This window comes from Cydia strobilella, chromosome 22, assembly GCF_947568885.1.
Source record: "Cydia strobilella chromosome 22, ilCydStro3.1, whole genome shotgun sequence".
NCBI classification, from domain to species: Eukaryota; Metazoa; Arthropoda; class Insecta; order Lepidoptera; family Tortricidae; genus Cydia; species Cydia strobilella.
Genome location: NC_086062.1, coordinates 588,253 through 608,493, shown reverse-complemented (window position 1 = coordinate 608,493; position 20,241 = coordinate 588,253). Strand labels below are relative to the sequence as shown.

Sequence of the window (20,241 nt, the reverse complement as noted above, 5' to 3'; positions counted from 1 at the left end):
GATAATAATTAATATAGTTTAATTTTCAGGGTGAGTTTGCACGATAGCCTTGTCCTTTCTGACTAAAAATTTGCAATTGCCAGTTTTTGCCTTATTCCTTTTTTTTGTCTGACTGCGAATAATTAATCAATCGTTTATTTGCCAGAATAGAGCAATTATAAATCAATTATGTACACAAAAGTCATAAAAAGTCACCATTCCGTAGTAATGATGAACGGTAGTTCTTTGACTCGGCCATCTTTAGGGCATGATAATAATACCCTGATTATTTAATTGTCACTGGTTGTTGAAAACTGGTTCATAAACCTATCCATAAATCATTTGAGTAAGTATACATACATACAAACAAAAGTATGAATATGCTATTCATAACTTTCATAGGATATGTAAACGTAGTCATCATTTTCCTCTGGATATAGACGTTATGGCCAGTATTTTTACAAGCTTTTATTTAACTTAGGCTGTTAGTATGTTAGTGCGGGTCAAATCTTGGAAGCAAAATTTGACCCACTTCCCGATTTCCGATTGAGCTGAAATTTTGCATACATATGCAAATCGGATGACAATGCAAAATGTACACAAAAATGTGTGCAAAATGCTCAAGTAGCTCATGGAGTCTTTATTTATTTGTTTATGATACATACTTACAACAATGTGAATACCTTAGATATAAGAATACTAACGTAGATAATGAGATGATGAGCTATTATGTTACTAACCATGAATGAATGAATGAATGAAATCGTTTATTCACAATGAACATATGGTAACATAAGATCTGAATTTATATACATTGCTTCCCACTATTCAGTCAAGATAGACATGTGAAAATATTTGTCAGTGATATATATATGTCACAGTCTGATAAAATTTGAATTAAATACAATTACACGATTAATTACAATTTGGCGCAAATATTTATAATAATACATAATTAATTTAATAAGAAATCAATAGAGTGATGATAATCAGATTAACAGAAAAAAAGAAGAAATTACAATTAAAATTAAAATTAGTATTGTGAGTCTTAGTCCATGTAAGTCTTTGTTATTTGAAATAAATGATTATTGAATTGAATATTATGATGACATGGAGTCAGGGGTCGGAAACCGGTATTTGCTCCATACAAAAATACCGGTATTATTACGTTCTTTTTCGTTCTTTTGTTTATAATTTCATTTTTAATGGGACGTTTTAATAATGCAAAATTGTTTCCTAAATACATGATTCAGTCCTACGAGCATAAAAAAAATCAAAATATTGGGCTATTTCGGGGTTTTTAAAAAATACCGGTTCCGAGCCCTGCATGGAGTTGATCTGATGATGGAGACAGGAGGTGGCCATGGGAACACTGTGATAAAACAACGCAAACTAATTGTGTTTGGGGTTGTTTGAATTGTGTCGATAAGTATTATTACACTATTTGATAGACAATAGCATCAGACAGTCATTATCTGAGCTTTTTTAAGTAGATTCCAATAAATCCAGCATCTTATTAACCTAAACCCTTGGATTGAGCCACGCGACAGTGATCCATCGTTTTTCTGTTACGCCTACGCTAATTAATGGTTCACAAAAATAGGTCAGTGAGGTTTTTGAAGTGAAACTTCTTATGCGACTTCCAACGGTTGCGTTAAACTATGGATGGTATAGAAAGGATCGCAATCTCTTATGGCAGAATTGTTGTAAAAGTGACCGCGTTAAGCTTTAAATAATAGTTCCTAATCTCTCCGGTGGCGCTAGTTAGGCTCTGGGACATGAGTATAACATGAACCATATAAGGCAACAAATAACCCGACCAAATTACGTAGGTTGTTTTTGGTAGTATTTCGGTGCATGGTGGCGTCGCCTAATTACTGTTTTTTGATGGACACTTTTCATACATAGAGATTTGGCTCCTTTATACAGTCTCCATGCGTCAAACGTTTAACGCTTCCATAGATAATTTAATTTTATACTCTATTATTAACTCACTTAAGTTAAAGTTTTAAATTTTATTTTTATTGTCTTTGTTTGATTTAATTTCACTTCTTTTCAATTTTTAATTAATTAATTTATTATTAAGTTTATTGTCATTCGTTATATAGTGTATAATACTAACCATATATTTAAGCTTTATGTGTACTAACAACAATGATCTCAGTTGGTCTATGAATAAAAAATTAAATTAAATTAAATTAAAGTTAACTTTTGCTCGACCAGCACGGTGTCTCTTATCTCTCTCTCTCTCTCTCTCTCTGTGTATACTTGTTTTTTAGGGTTCCGTACCCAAAGGGTAAAAACGGGACCCTATTACTAAGACTCCGCTGTCCGTCTGTCCGTCTGTCTGTCATCAGGCTGTATCTCATGAATCGTGATAGCTAGAGAGTTAAAATTTTCAGATGATGTATTTCTGTTGCCGCTATAACAACAAATACTAAAAAGTACGGAACCATCGGTGCGCGAGTCCAACTCGCACTTGGCCAGTTTTTATTTTATACTACGTCGATGACACACAAGCATACGACCTGCCTAAAGGTAAGCAGTCTTTGTGGCATATGGACGCCTGCAACTCCAGAGGTGTTACATGCGCAACTCAACTTTTATCCAAATACGTAAAATACAGATCAGTACCCTTACCACGAGTTTGACACTGTCATAATCGATAGCGAATACCTCGAACGCAATGCATCTAGCATGCACTAATGTCAGTTATGCAGTATGCAGCTTACAATTTCAAATAAAAAGACCAACATATTTGTTGTAGCGCCAAAATTATCCCCGTCAAGGATTTAGAAAACTGCGTTTTTCCATCCACAAAGAATTCGCCGTTTTCCCAAAACATTTGGTTTAGTTTTGAGACATTCGCGACGTCTAACGATGCGTCAGCGGTGACGCTCCGTGACGTCATTAATCAGGATCGCCACACACGGGGGCCGCTGCTGTGTGCCAGCATGGGGTAGCGGACTTTTCTTTAGATCTAGAGCAGCCCAACTGGGGAAGCACCTCCAACCATACAGAAAATCGCAGCCAAATAACACTAGACCCTACTCATAATGTTGTGTTCCTGCCGGTGAGTAAGATTGCCAGAGCTCAACGAGGCTGTTGGGACGCGCACTTAACACCTCTGGAGTTGCAGGCGTCCATAGGCTACGGAGATTGCTTACCATCAGGCGGGCCATATGCTTGTTTGCCACCGACGTAGTATAAAAAAGGGGAGGTATTAGCCCAGCAGTGGGCTACAAAGTAGGGTATTTAAAAAAACCGTTGTCACATACAAGAGTTAGGCAAAAATTATCTATTTACGAATAACCGGGAAGATAACTAAATCATCTTTTATTTGAAATAACTAAATAATCCGTCATTTGTTATTTTGAATTTATCTAGATCCGTTTCATTTTTATCTAGATAAATTAGTTGGGATTTTAAATAAAAGATGAATGTCAGTAGTACAGTGTCAGTGTGACGGTTTGACCCGACGTGACATTCTATAAATTTATTATTATAGGGACCGTGCGCGTTAGAGGGTCTGCCATCTTGTGGCCTGAATCGGAACCATAAACATGTAGGTACATCACATGTACATTGACACTTCACGCCAAAGAAAGTGCTGCCATCTTGTGGGCTACTTTGGAAGCATAAACTACACATTTACGCCTCGCGCCAAAAATCTGACGTCTCCTGTGCTGCCCCCTACAGTTTATGCACGCTCCCTAATAACAAACGATTGTCAACGCACTATTTGTGATTGAATTTATCTTCGAATAAATTTATTTGAAATGAATTTATTTTAAATAATTATTTAGATAACGCCTAACTCTGTCACATACCCCGTTGTGAGCGTCTCTAACTAAGCACATCAAGATAAACGCTGGGAATGATTTGACAGATCACCGCGCGGGGCGTAACATGGCCGCCCCGATAAATTGTCTTTCCTTAAAAATGGCGACAGATGATTAACGAGTATTTGTTTCTGGTGGGATAAGGGAAGAAGCATAGCTTTAGCCCTGTGATATAAAATTTTCTTCTCTATACCCCGTTATTTTCAGACTAGAAATTTTATAACCTCAAAAGTAGTGGTAGGTAGTTTTTTTCATCCAAAATTAAATCTGTACATACATACATATAATCGCGCCTATTTCCCGGAGGGGTAGGCAGAGATCACGGATTTCCACTTGCTACGATCTTGGCATATCTTTTTCGCTTCCTTCACTTTCAACATTCCCCATACACGCTCGCCGGTTTAGGGTGCTCTTGTCCTGGCCTTTCTTTAAGATTTCCCCGATCTTATCAAAAAAAGTCCGCCGAGGTCTGCCCCTTCCAACTCCCGTTTCTACCTCTCCCTTATACACTCTCTTTGTTAGCCTTCTTTCACTCATTCTTTCCATTTATAGTGTTGTTTACATATTATTGTACCGCAATATTATAGGGGTCCCTATAATACAAGTCACCCTAGCATTTCGGAAGAAAAAGTTAATTACTGCTAGGTACTTTTAAGGTTAGAAAAATTCTAATCTTAAAAATGACAGAGGCCTATAAGCGCGTAAAATAGTTTTAAATTTACCTCCGACGTTTCGAGGACGGCGTTGTCCCCGTGGTCTCGGAGAAGACGAAACGTCAGAGGTAAATTTAAAACTATTTTACGCGATTAAGTCCCGTCGTTGTAAATAATAATTAGTAAAAATCGTGAAAGTTTAAATCAGTGTAGAGGCCTATAAGGTCTTCCGTTCCAATCTAATTTGAATCTTTATTCTGACAAATCAAAATTGCATTTGTCTTGGCAAGTTTTAATGTCTGGGCGGCTAGAGGATAGATCAGGTAAAACGTTGGTTATGTGATCACAAGACATGAACAATCCTCCTCGCTTCACTCGTTACCATAACCTAACGATATAGACTGTTTCATATTTTATGGCTGACCGCAGGGGCAAAACCTAGCTGCCCCGATAAATTTTATTTCCCTAAAAATTTTAATTTTAAATAATACAATTAAATTAGAAGTTGGAGAAGACGAGTCCGAGTTTAATATCGCTCTATCCTCCTAAGGCCCACAGTCCTAGCTATGGTACTTATTCAGTTCAATGAAATTTAAATCATACTCAATTGGAACAGTTGATTTTGTTTTGATTCGTTCAATTTTCAAACAGAACTAAATCAGATTTTGCATTTTTCATTTGTATGGCTGGGCCTTAGGGCTGGATTTTTGTATTAAAATTTTATGTAACAAAAACTAGTACCAGATATAATGTTCATGCAAAGATTCATGTAGTTTATCCATGTTTTAAAATGAGAGTGTAACTTCAATTGTATGCGTATGTAAGCGGGTTTGTGTGACTCATAAAGTGCATGTTTAGATATTTTTGAGCGCCATGACCGCTCCGATATATCTGAGACACCGTAATCTGATTTCTCCCTCAGTGATGAGAGATATAAATCGTGCAAGATGACGGACTCAACAAAAAACTGCCGAAACGGTCTTTAGCCTCCCTTGAGGGATGATTTGGTTTTGATTTCGGGAGGTCAACGTATTGATTGGCTAAGATATGTTGTGTAAAAGCATCCTGGATTTGGAAACGTGTGTTTTATAAGCTTTTATTCAACCCTGTTAGTATGTTTGTAAGTACCTATAGTATGTTAATATCGGTATAAAAAGTAAATTTTGACAGTTATGAATTGATCCTTATATTTATAGTTAACGCTATCTCTACTGAGCTCGTTCACTTACCTGTACTAACAATGGCATTCTGTTAAACAAAAGCCATTATTTCTTTTGTGTGAGCGCGTGGCCTTTGTGCCTGAGGCTCGCACACAATTGGCCACGCGCGCAGGCATAAAGGCCCGCGCTCACACAAAATAAATAATAGCTTTTGTTTAACAGAACCTACCGTTGAACTAATAGCCTTAGTGTCATATTATATAAGGGTCAATTCATAAGTGTCAAAATGTACTTCTTAACTTACATCGACTTTCGATAGCGTCTTTCGATTTATGTATGTATGCAAAAATTTAGTCTGAAATCGGGAAGTGGGTCAAATTTGGCTTGTATGGTCACTTTCGGTCTTTGTCGTTTGACAGTAAAATTATACTAACTATTTTGACAAAGACAGCAAAAGCAAGACAGCAAATTTTCCGGATTTAAACTATTTTTAGGGTTTCGTACCCAAAGGGTAAAAACGGGAACCTATTACTAAGACTCCGCTGTCCGTCTGTACGTCTGTCTGTCTGTCTGTCACCAGGCTGTATCTCATGAACCGTGATAGCTAGACAGTTGAAATTTTCATGATGTATTCTGTTGCCGCCATAACAACAAATACTAAAAAGTACGGAACCCTCGGTGCGCGAGTCCAACTCGCACTTGGCCGGGTTTTTACATCGACAACATTCTTTCAACCTAACTCCGTCTTTTGTAGTCCACACATCGCACGACATCTTCCGTCCTCCCCTCGTGTGGAGCAATTAATTTAAGACTAATGCAGCGTTTCAACCGCACACGCGGGGAGTAGATAATGATAGCTGAGGACATCTTAATTTACGAAGTTAGGATGTATTGTCAAGACACATATCCGTACACCGCGGGCTTGAGTAACCCGCCAGATCACTGACAGATATCACTTTTGGTCGAATTCGGCAAAAAACATTTTTTTCACATCACCTATTCGAAAAATGGCTTTTTCTTCCCCGCTAGGAGGGATCAAAGTGGCACTTCTCTTCCCTGCTAGGAGGGATAAAGTGGCACTTTTCTGTTCTAGGACATGATTTTTCTTTCTTTTTTGCATACAGTTTTTTTAGGTTAAATAATATTTTGGAACATAACAATTGCCTCATAGGTGATGTGAAAAACAGTATGTGTCACATGGTAGCAAAATTATTTCCATTGTGAGCTACGCTCAGGATTCAATTATAGAATTCTTCGCTTCGTTCAAGATTCAACGTACGCCCTCGCCGTAAATATGTCATTTTGCTTCCTTGCGACACAATCTACTATTGTTGTATGTGCGTGTGTTTTCTGCACGGGACACGTTAATTAGTCTGTGCGGAAAAAGAAGTCATGGAATGTATTGGCTCTTGGCTCCCTTATATTATGTAGTCCACGTTTGTACCAATAGTATTTTCTGCCATTTTTGAAATACTATGTACATTCATAATCACACCTAAAACAAGATATTCCAGTTAGTTTTAGACCATACTTGGAATAATTTAAAAGTGGAAAAATTCACTGTCTTGAGTGGGACTTGAACCCACGACCACTGGATCACTAGTACAGTACAGTACTAGTGCAGTAGTGTAACACTCTTACGGTATATGTCGCTAGAGCCTCCCTAATGGCTAATATATGGTGGAAATATATAAATAATATAATAGTTTTCGATTGTTGTATGCTTAGTTGTTTTGGAATTGGCTTTGTATTTATTATTTTGTATAATTATTATTAAATACACTCTCCTTTGTATTAAGTTAAGTGTAAACATGTATTTCTCAGGAAGTGATTATTCTTGTAATCTTTTAAGAAATAAATATCTAAAACCTAAACCTAAATATTCGCTGCATTGGGTACGGTCTTGGTGGCTCAGATGGTAGAGCACTCTACTAGTGATCTAGTGGTCGTGGATTCAAGTCCCACCCAAGACAGTGAATTTTTCCACTTTTAAGTTATTTCTAAGCTTAATAGCATCATTTGCAAACGTTTCTGCTTGACACAAAATTAATCAGTTGGAATATTTTTGACTATAGATGGATCACCCGAGGCAGGACAGGCCAGAAAGGACATGGCGAGATGACCTGGACTCTTTTTGTGGCGACTGGCGGGAGCATGCACAAAGCCGTGACGAGTGTCGGAAGACAGGGGAGGCCTTTGCCCAGCAGTTGGACACAATATAGGCTATTAAAAAAAAAAGAAAAGCAAAGATGGATCGTGTCGTGTTACTACGATAGCGAAGTATCAACACAGCGATGATATGCCTATCATAGCACCCATTCCTTCCGCACTACCCATTCATCCTCCATGAATGAGCCAACAGGTGGATCAAAAGTTAACTAGATGATTACCCACGTCCCACGTACCATAAACGTGCCGACCGCAGCCTCCGAAGATTAAAAAATAAGATAAAAAAGTAAAAAGCGCGCGACGCCAAACCATAGAGAAACGGGCGATCGTGCGTGACAGTTGAAGAATAAACCAAACAGGTTGTTTTTTTAACCTTTTTTTTTAATCTTTGTTAATGGCGAGCACGGGGACGGATGTTTGATAACCGTACCTAGATTGATAGTGAATGAATTTTACGTTGCACTTGAGATTTTTAAATTTTTTGTCAAGCCGGGCGCCATTGTGTGGTACCGCTAAGGCAATCTCGGATTATGACGAATTGATTAAAATTGTTCGTGAAAAGCTGTGAGAAGTAATCGATCACTTAATTATCTGTAAATTGAAATACCTAGGTTTTTTTAGAAATTACAAGACTAAAGCTTACGTTGTAGAGTTTCGAATCGATTGAACTAATCTAAGCAGGGGTCGGAAACCGGTATTTGCTCTATACAAAAATACCGGTATTATTACGTTCTTTTTCGTTCTTTTGTTTATAATTTCATTTTTAATGGGACGTTTTAATAATGCAAATTTGTTTCCTAAATACATGATTCAGTCCTACGTAATGAGCATAAAAAAATTCAAAATATTGGGATATTTCGGGGTTTTTAAAAAATACCGGTTCCGAGCCCTGAATCTAAGTGTCAAATCAGTTAAGGTTAGACGAGGTAAGAGAAAAATTGCGGCATGAATAACACTTGTAGGGAAACATACTGTTTATCTTGCCCCGAGCAAAATAAACTGTGTTTCTTTTACCCCACATGACTTAATAAATAAAAAAAATAAAAAATAAAATAAAAAAAAATAAAAAAAAATAATAATAAAAAAATATCCCCTCACGCATGTCTCTCCTAAATGCTTTATTTTGATTGTATTTTTTTTGTTTGCATATATTTTCCTGCATGCACTTTTTTGTAGTTCAATTAATTTATAGTTCATATTTGATATCTCTCGTTCAATCAACGGCCATCATACTCAGTATTGTTAAAATTTCTCAGTAAATTGTATTTACCCGGTTCCCGAGATACAGGCTGCGCCTAGTTTGGGGCCGATGGATATTAGCTTAATTGTAAAATCTAATTTATTATTTTTTGTTCAACCTGTGATGTCAACTTGTAAAAATATTTGGTAAATAAACGATTTGATTAATTAATAAACAGTTTCAATTGAATGTTCGCAAGAAGTCCGCCAGATATAAACTCTTACAAATTACAACGTATATAAAAGGTATACAAAATATATACAACAATGTACAAATGGCCGACTTAATGCCAAATGGCATTAAGTCCGCCAATTCCCCAATTTCTTTGCATCACCTGTTTAATTTCTGAAATGACAATAAGTAGTTATACGTTTTACGAGGGGACAAAGTTGTTGATTAACCTCTCGTGCTAATATTAAGGAAGTGAAAAAGCAAAACATCTTGCGAGTCTGCTATTTGGCGTTTTAAATGACAAAAAGCCCGAATACCTGTTTACCAAAATTCGTATATCCTCTTTCCATAAACGACACGGTACTCGTTCCATCAGACGATGCCTCCTAGAAGCACATCCTCACAAAACCGTTGCTTTTACAGGCTGCTTTCGGTATCTCGCAACCAGGTGTTGGAACAATATTCCTCCACCTATTCGTGTTATGAAAACCAAGCGTAGTTTCAAATTTCATTTCAAAAAATTCCTTTTAGACAAGCAAAGTTTGGGAATTCCTCACGGTTACCTGGTTGCTGATTACCGAATTTAGTCTTAGTAATCCTGCTTAAAAATAAAGATTTTCTCTTAATCACATTTGACACTACATACATGCTAACCACACTGACACTTCTATGTCACAACTATGTGCAAGCATTATATGTCTCTATAGTTTAAACTGTGTCACTAGTTATTCATTAATAATTAATTAGGTAAGTACTAACTTTCGAATATTTCATTATTTTCCACTGTTTTTTGTTGAGGTGATCTGGTCCTGGCAGAAAATCAGTGCTTTTCCTAATGGGTGAAGCGTAATACTGAGCCAGAACCTTTTTGTTTTGCTGCGACGCACACAGGATTTTTATTTGTATAAAACAGTATTTATATGTATTTTTTCCTTTTTCTCTATTATGTAAAAATCTGTGTGACTTATTTGTTGTTGTAATTTCTATTTTTTTTTTCTGGATTGTTCTGTGTACCTATGTCATTTTTGTATTTGAATATTTTGTGTGTATTGTGGCAAACAAATAAACAGTTTATCTATCTATCTATCAAAAAATTGCCAACATTTTGTGGACAAAATACAATTTTATCATCTGTTTTTTGAAGAATGAAGAGAGCTGGTGTGAAAATTAAAAAATAACCACCCACCTCATGCACTAATAAGTACCAAGCACATTAAAAACTCGATACCACTGATTTCAAGGAGACGCGTAAAAAATGCATGTGTAATGTCGGTTCAAATTATCGATGTTACAGTATGCACTACAATCATCATCATCAACATCATTTTAGCCTCCTTGCGCCCACTGCTGAGCATATGCCTCTCTTCTTGTACACCACTTATCTCGGTTCTGGGCTAGTCTCATCCAGAAGTGCCCCGCGATCTTCCGAATGTCGTCCACCCAACGAACGCACCACCAATACGTTTACATTTTGGTCCACCTGCCATCACTCCGTCTGGCAACATGTCCCGCCCTATACCTTTTACTTTACAATACTTTACTTACCGAATCCGTCTAAGTATGAGTATTTGTAATTCCATCGAGATTATTAAGAGTAAGTACATCAAAAATTCAACAGAAACCATCGCTTTACTGCATTGAACTCGGAACCTCAATCACAACTAACAAATGCAAATCAATGGTAAGTAATCCAATTATTATCTGTTTTCCTGTTTCCATTGACAGCTGATTTTAATGAATACTAGTAATAAGTATAATTGTTTCAGAAATCATCTAAGATTGAACAGCGCAATGGCTGCGCATCGAACGCATATTAACTCTAATGAGAATAAATGAGCAGGGCTTGTTGCATGTATAGTTAAACCAAGTAAAGTCTGCAGCGATTTTGATAGCATACGCAGTGCAAGTGTTATTTGTACGTCATAATTTCATAGAAGTTTGACGTTTAAAATAACACTTACACTGCGTGTGTTATCAAAATCGTTGCAGACTTTTCTTGGTCTGACTCTGAATGCAATCGTGAGCGCGATTTAAATTAAAATAAGTGTTCCGTTTGTCAAAACAACAACAACATGATAGCAATAAAGATATGAATATGAATAACCAATAAAACGGTGTATATGAAAAACAAACAGTTTTGCACCGAACACTAAAAATTGTTATGGTTTTGCACTGGTTTTGATACGATCTTGCTGATTCTTCTTCTTCTTATGGTGCCGTCTCCTGCCGGAGTAGACCTGTACCGCTGGCTATATTTTGACCCCTAGGTTATAAAAATATTAAAGTCAATTCTGTTTTCGCTTATGAATACTTTGTTAAGATGTAAATCTTACATTTTGTTTTGTGTCATATATATAATTTGCTTTTCTAGTAATTTGTTATTTTGTGGTAATTATTTTTTATTTTGAATTATTTTGTAGAAAAAAATATTCGAGAGAAAACATGTAACTGTGTTGCATTTAGGATAGTGTTTTTAGTGTGAAAACATAGTTTGTGTCAATTACGTCCACTGCAATCTGATACTATGTCATAATATTCTAAATGACACAAAAAAAAATTAGAGTTAAAAAAAAATACTTAGGTCGAATTTAATCGTTTAAATAGGTCCATTAAATTATTTTGTGTCTTATTAAGGCATAGCTTCATGAGATATTTGATGATTTTGTTGTAACAGGCTGTCACCGTTACAAAAGAATATTAAAGATATTAGAGTTTACATCTTATTAATTTGAAATGCGGGATAAATAAGATGTATAAATTTGTGTCACTTGCATCCACTGCATAAACAAATATTACAAAAATATTATTTGCGTTCAAACGAAGCTAGCGGGCGGTCTGAATGGGCAACGGAGGCCGTGCAGGGTGGGGCCGCGGCGTGACCTTGCCGTACGCAACGCATGTTTACTTCGCCTGTGCGCCAAATTAACGCAACTTATTCAAAGAAGTTACGCAAACAACACAACAACAAGCAACAAGCAAGCAAAGAATGCGTCGAATTATCTTTTACCTATTTAAAACTCATAGATATTGTACAATGTCACCATTATGCAAAAGAACTGTAAGTACATGTTTGATTTGCGAGCGAGCTGGCAACATTGCGCAGGGAAATCTTAAAAATATCGCGTTTACGTGAACGCCACATACATTTGTGACAGTGATAGAGAAAAGGTACCACTAAAGTAAAATTTGGTTATTAATACCGTGACTTTCTTTCATTCTTTGATAAAAAAAAATTGCTATTTATGCAACAAGTGCGGAAATCATCTTTACGCACGTGTATCATACAATGTTTTACTATGCATTGTGCGAGTAAATAAAAAAACATATCATGGCAAATAAGTTTAATTATTAAAAGGAGTGTTTTAAATCGACACGAGTTGCGAATTACCTATTCGCACGTGTATCGTACGTTTTACAGTACATATGGCAAGGGCCTTATGTACCAAACATTCGACATATGCACGGTAAGTGCTCTTTTCCGCACTAGTGCGAGAAAGTAGCACCATATGTTCTGTAAAAAAAAAATTGAAAACAAAAAGCACTAGTGCGGAAAAGCAGTACTTTCCGCACGATATGGCTCCGTAGGAAACGCACTTTTCGAGTACATGCATTGTAAAAAAATATATAGGACTGTATCTCCTAAACCATGCGTCGTAGCGCAAAAATAATAAAATTTTCGTTCCCCATTATGTAACCCAAAATTAATACATGAAAAATACAATGAAAAAAAGAAACAAAATCTTTATAGGGCTGTATTAGCTGTATCTCCTATATCGTGTATCGTAGCGCAAAAATAATCAAATTTTCGCTCCCCTTTAAGAAGCCCCTAATTAAGATTTAAAAACGCAAAAAAGAAAAAAAAGAGGAAAAAATCTTTATAGGGCTGTATCTCCTAAACCGTGCGTCGTAGCGCAAAAATAAACGTTTCGGTCCCGTTTATGTAACCATTAATTTATATTTTAAAAAAAAACGCAATAAAAAAAACAAAAAAAAAAACTTTACAGGGCTGTATCTTCTAAACCGTCGTAGCGCAAAAATAATCAAATTTTCGTTCTCCTTTATGGAACCCCAAACTAATATACAAAAAACACAATGAAAAAAAAAAGACAAAAAAAAATCTTTATAGGGCTGCATCTCCTAAATCGTGCATCGTAGCGCAAAAATAATCAATTTTTCGTTCCCCTTTAAGAAACCCTTAATTAATACTTAAAAAAAAAACAAAAAAAAAACAGAAAAAAATCTTTATAGAGCTATATCTCCTAAACCGTGCGTGGTAGCGCAAAAATAACAAAATTTTCGTTCCCCTATACGGAACCCCAAAGTAATATACAAAAAACACAATGAAAAAAAAAACAAAAAAATCTTTATAGGGCTGCATCTCCTAAACCGTGCATCGTAGCACAAAAATAATCAAATTTTCGTTCTCCTTAAGAAACCCTTAATTAAAACTTTAAAAAAAACCAGGAAAAAAACTTTATAGAGCTATTATACCTAGCTATATATATAGATATAATATCTCCTAAACCGTGCGTGGTGGCGCAAAAATAATAAAAGTTTCGTTCCTCTTTATGCAACCCATAATTTATATTTAAAAAAAAAAACGCAATTTAAAAAAAAAATCATTATGGGCTGTATCTCTTAAACCATGCGTCGTAGCGCAAAAATAATAAAAATTTCGTTCCCCTTTATGAAGCCCCAAAGTAATATACTAAAAACACAATGAAAAAAAAAGAAAAAAAATAACAAAAAAACTTTATAGGGCTGTATCTCCTACACCGTGCATCGTAGCGCAAAAATAATTAAAAAAAACCCCTTTAAGAAACCCCTAATTAAGATTGAAAAACGCAAAAAAGAAAAAGAGGAAAAAAATCATTTTAGGGCTGTATCTCCTAAACCGTGCGTCGTAGCGCAAAAATAATAAAATTTTCGTCCCCCTTTACGGAACCCCAAAGTAATATACAAAAAACACAATGAAAAAAAAAAACAAAAAAAACTTTATAGGGCTGTATCTCCTAAACCGTCGTAGCGCAAAAATAATCAAATTTTCGTTCCCCTTTGTGGAACCCCAAACTAATATACAAAAAACACAATGAAAAAAAAAAAAAAAATCTTTATAGGGCTGCATCTCCTAAACCATGCGTCGTAGCGCAAAAATAATTTAAAAAACCCCTTTAAGAAACCCGTAATTAATACTTAAAAAAAAAACAAAAAAAAACCAGGAAAAAAAAACTTTATAGAGCTGTATCTCCTAAACCGTGCGTGGTACCGCAAAAACAATAAAATTTTCGTTCCCCTTTATGCAACCCATAATTTATATTAAAAAAAACGCAAAATTAAAAAAAAAACTTTATAGGGTTGTATCTCCTAAACCAGGGGTCGGCAACAGGCGGCCCGCGGGCCGCATGTGGCCCGCGAACCTCTCACTTGCGGCCCGCGAGCCTCCCTGGCTATTTTGTATGTAATTTTGACAAACGACAATACCTGATAAAGTCATAGATATTAGCAAAGTGCGGCCCGCGTCAATTTCGTTAACTGCTATGTGGCCCTTGGCTGCTAAAAGGTTGCCGACCCCTGTCCTAAACCATGCGTCGTAGCGCAAAAATAATAAAATTTTCGTTCCCCTTTATGAAGCCCCAAAATAATATACAAAAACACAAGAAAAAGAAAGAAAAAAATAATAACAAAAAAACTTTATAGGGCTGTATCTCCTAAACCGTGCATCGTAGCGCACAAATAATCAATATCCGTTCCCCTTTAAGAAGCCCCTAATTAAGATTTAAAAACGCAAAAAAGAAAAAGAGAAAAAAATCATTTTAGGGCTGTATCTCCTAAACCGTGCGTCGTAGCGCAAAAATAATAAAATTTTCGTTCCCTTTTATGAAACCCCAAAGTAATAACAAAAAACGCAATGACAAAAAAAAGAAAAAAAACAACAAAAAAAACTTTAGGGATGTATCTCCTAAACCGTGCATGGTAGCGAAAAATAATCAAATTTTCGTTCCCCTTAAGAAGCCCTTAATTAAGATTTAAAAACGTAAAAAAGAAAAAGAAAAAAATCTATATAGGGCTGTATCTCCTAAACCGTGCGTCGTAGCGCAAAAATAATTAAATTTTCGTTCCCCTTTATGAAACCCCAAAGTAATATACAAAAAACACAATGTAAAAAAGGAAAAAGGAAAAAAAATAAAAAAAACTTTATAGGGCTGTATCTCCTAAACCGTGCGTCGTAGCGCAAAAATAATCAAATTTTCTTTCCTCTTTATTCAACCCTTAATTTATATTTAAAAAAAAACGCTTTCACTAAACTGCTGTAACTCGGAAACTTAGAATCCACAAAGGGGACTTTACTAAATTATGACACATATTAAAGCCTGACCAGTAATATATGATCATTGTCAAGAGGGCGCTGTTCATTCTCATGTATAGGGTGACAGTTCAGTATAGTATGAAAAAATATTGTATTTAATGAACATCATCATCAATGTAATTAATGTTGCTTGCCACGCTTAAACATAACAAAAACCACAATAAATTGCGTCTTAAAATAAACTTAAAAAGTCTACTAAAAATTGAAACAAAAGTAATTTTTAAGTCGCTGATGTGACATTCTCAATCAAAAGGTACCACTGTCGTTTACCATAAAGACGAAATTTGATTATATCTTTATACAAATAATCTGTCAGAGAAAGTGGTACCTTTTTATTAGGAACGTCACAAATGTTGGTCAGTATGAGGAGTGCAGCCTACAGTTTATTTTTAATTATATTTATATACCTACTACGGTAAGATTGATAAGACAATGTAATTATGCCTCCGAATGAAATAAATACACTGTATCGCAAAACTAAGTGGCGAGACAGCTCATAATGCCATCTCTTGGTTGGTCTTAACAAGGGTAAAGGAGATAGATAGTATTAAGATCTCAGTCGCCAGCTGATATTGCGGCAAGTATAATAAGCACCCCACCCGCGTAGGTACCCTTCCCCGCGCACGCCCTTCTTGCTCAATTGAGTTTTATTTTGCCAGATAGTAAAAAAACCGTGGATCAAAATGACCCAAATTATGAATGATGTCTCAATGTGGTATTATAATATTGTAGACGTAAACTTAATAATATGAATTTTTTTTTTGTGGCAGATACAGGGTGTTAATTAGAAAAAAAAATTTTTTAAATAAAAGCGGTGGATGAATTTGACACAGATTTGTTTGAATAACATATAACAATGTTCTGTAAAGTACAACACTTCACTTACCGACTCTAATATTTTTTTAGGCGTTTTAGGATCAATATTAGGTATTTATTAAATGCCATTATAGCCGTGGATGAAAATGACACAAAATGCGTGTGTACGTCGGAAGCCACTTTGCCTTTACAGGGAAACAAAGAATTTCGTCTCTAATATTTTTTTTACAGAATGCTGATTGAAAAAAGAAATACCTAAATTTCTACCTAAGCAAATACCTAGGATGACACAAAATATTATTTTTAGGTTTAGTATATGGTCTGGAAACTATATATAAAAAATAAGCAACATTAATATTCTTATAACCTCAGAAGTTATTGGTACAGGTCTAGAGGTTGGCTATCATTAGCCCTATATATTAATTTTTACTTTTGACGCTGCAGCTCGAAACAGCGATCTGGTGACCTGAGGGTTTGAGCCACGAGGTACGTCTTCTTCCACGTTTTCGGTTGCATTGGATTGTCCCCTGTATTATCACCTGAAGAAGGTGGTATTAAAAAGTACTGCAGGTTGCGGGTTTTTATATCGTGCTGATTGGTGCATGTGAAATGAAGTGGAAGGCGTGCGTCGTGCGTGAGATGCGCGCCAATGATCCAGACATTTGTTAAGACCGTATCAAAACCAGCTCAAACCCATAACAAATTGTTAAATTAGAATCGCCCTCCGTGTTTCTACTCATATGATGTAAGAAAATATATATTGTTTCTTTTATAGGTATGGAATTAAGAACTGGAAGCTTACTACGATAAAACCAAAGTCGATTAAAATTTTCTAAGAGTTGTGCAATACCCTGAAAATATACTCGTAGTAACCTACATATTTAGTTTCATCCGTTTTCTGCGTTTCTGGATACGAATATACAATAACTCTTTGGTTGCCATTAAATAAATAAAAATATTAGCTGCCGCCATTTTGCAGTCGCTATATTCACCCAAGCTCCAGTCTTAATTTCACTCATATAGGTACATATTATACATACATATATAATTTTCAATTCATCGGCATCGTTCGAACATGTTCACGTTCAAGGTTCACCGTCTGTTCAAGTTCAAGGTTCATTGTTTCACTGCAATGTTTAGTTTATAGTAATAGTAGTAGTAATCACTTTATTGTACACAACACAGGTTTACATAACATTTACAGAAATAGAGGTACAAAGGCGAATTTATCCCTATACGGGATCTCTTTTAGCTAACCTTCGAGTAGATAAGGGGAGAATTCAAATAAGATAGACAAACTTATGGAATGCACAATAACATTTTAAAAGTAAACTAACCAAAGTGGCCAAAAGTAAATAAAATACATAAATGACATTGATTTTTTTTTTCGGAAATCGATCAACTTTTGGGTTATTTCTTCTCAGAATCACGAGGAGTATCGATTTAAAAAGAAAAAAAAATATGTCCCCAAAAATATGACAGTTTTGTAACGCATTTTCACATATATTTTGTATGGACCGTTATAAAACTGACACCCAAAATTTGTATGAAAAACTGGGGCCATTTTTTCTTTTTCTCATTCAATAGTACTCGTGATTCTGTGTAAATAACTCAAAAGTTGATGTATATTCGAAAAAAAGTGAATGGTAATGGTAAAAAAAGATTTTTTTCCTAAAAACTCCCACATAAGTAAATACTAAACATATATTACATACCTATATAAAAAAAATATTACACGTGTCAACAAAAAATAAAAGACATCAGTAGGTACTTAACCAAATCACGCTTGGTTAGAAAGAAAAAGCTTCTTTAGATTAGCCTTGAGTGACGCTTGTGAGCTTGAGTTTACACGTCTGTAAGTAGATCGCTTTTTTTTGAACACAGTTATTAATAAGTAATTTTAGTTCATTATTACTTTTCCGCTGTATTTTGTTTTAATATATATTTTAAAATCGAAACTCAAGGTTTGCCAGCGAGCTATGGAGCGTAGTATATTAGGTGTTCGTAGAACTGATCGAATCAGAAACACGGAACTACGCTCCAGAACTAGAGTTGCAGATGTAGGCGTCAAGACCGCTAAGCTTAAGTGGGACTGGGCGGGACATGTCTGTCGCATGCACCCGGAAAGATGGGCCAAAATGGTTACTGAGTGGGACCCACGGAGCACCATAGACGGTGCAGGCCGGGGTTCAGGCAGACCAAAAAGGAGATGGCGGGACGACTTGGACGCATTCTACCCCAAATGGTGGGAAAATGGCGATGACAGGGTCGAGTGGAGAAAACGAGGGGAGGCCTTTGCCCAGCAGTGGGACACCAAAATAGGCTAATAAAATAAAAAAAAATATATATTTTACAACGCATGTGCTCGAAAAGTGCGTTTCCTACGGAGCCATATCATGCGGATACTTTTCCGCACTAGTGCTTTATGTTTTAATTTTTTTTTTACAGTATATATAGTACTACTTTCTCGCACTAGTGCGGAAAAGAGCACTTTTCGTGCATATGTCGACAGTTTAAAGGGCCATATGTACTGTAAAACGTTGTACGATACACGTGCGAATAGGTAATTTGCAACTCGTGTCGATTTAAAACACTCCTTTTAATAATTAAACTTATTTGCCATTATATGTTTTTTTATTTACTCGCACAATGCATAGTAAAACATTGTATATGCATAAATAGCTATTTCCGCTGTTTTTCTTAAAATATTTATATTATATTTACTTTTTTCTTTCTTTCACATTCACGACTACAAGAAAAGAAAAGCCTACCTGAACTACCTAGCCTGACCCAGAAACTAGCGGGCCAATTCGAACAATGATCTAGATATCAACAAGATATCCACTAGATATGAAACAGAAACGATAACGAGATATCTAAGAAAGTCATGTCAAATTTGACATTTCCGCGATTCCGAATGTCCTCTTGAACGATATCTTTAAGATTTGCTTAAGATATTACTTAGACATCTAACCGATATCCCAAAGCGTCACGATAATTGTAGCCTGAAATGACAATTGGTTTCTCAAATCGAAATGCAAAAGATAACTAGTTGAGAACTAAACTATAACGTATCTATTAGATCTCGTATTGTTATCGTATCCAGTAATTACCACGTTGTTCGAATTGACCGGTTGGACTTATTTTTAAAGAAAGAGTCTTACCTTAATAGGCGGGGCGTAATCGACCGCCATCATGCAGTCGCTATTGACCCCAGCTTCAGTCTTAATCATCGGCGGGCCATGGTGGTACATGCCCATTTGGTGGTGCATCCCCCCATCCCCCCTGTACCACGTGGTGTACATGTCCCAGTCGCGACACTCACTCATATATACATCTTTTATCGACACTGTTCAAACATGTTCACATTCAAGGTTCACTGTTTGTTCAACGTTCATTGTTTCACTGCATTGTTTGTTCAAGGTCCATTGTTCAGTTCACGTTTGAAAGTTCATTGTTCACGGTTCAAATTTCATTGTCTGTTTAAACGTTGTACATCGTTAGTTTATTGTTTATCATAAGTTATTTAACATTTTAGGTTAGAAAAGTGACGAAAATTTACAAATTTGATTTTAAATTAATTGTGAAGTCCGACACATATTGAAGTTTTAAAAAGACAAACACACGAACATATAAAAGATCTGACTCTAGTAAACTTAACAGCAAAGCACCAGTAACTCGCGTTTAAATACGAAAACAATAACAATACCTAAATTTAACATTGCACTAGTTAAGAACTTTTTTCTCGTAGGCTTGTGCGTATGTTTGTTTGTCTTCTCGGCATCTGAAAATAAACAAAATCAGAAATTAGATACGTAACTTTGTGATTAAACTATTTTGAATG

At 35.7% G+C, this 20,241-nt stretch overlaps 1 protein-coding gene across 3 annotated transcripts in view; it reads right to left on the bottom strand.

The window, feature by feature from the left end:
* LOC134751577 (zinc finger protein rotund-like) overlaps positions 1 to 20,030 on the bottom strand; it is a 243,087-nt gene extending 223,057 nt beyond the window's left edge. For 2 of the 3 annotated variants that reach the window (XM_063687050.1, XM_063687051.1), the window contains exon 1: positions 19,562 to 20,030. In XM_063687050.1, the coding sequence (XP_063543120.1) occupies positions 19,562 to 19,726 (165 nt within the window). In that variant the 5' untranslated portion in view covers positions 19,727 to 20,030. The remainder of the gene's footprint in view (positions 1 to 19,561) is intronic. The other variant, XM_063687052.1, reaches the window with a different exon arrangement.
* Between the last annotated feature and the right edge of the window lie 211 nt (positions 20,031 to 20,241).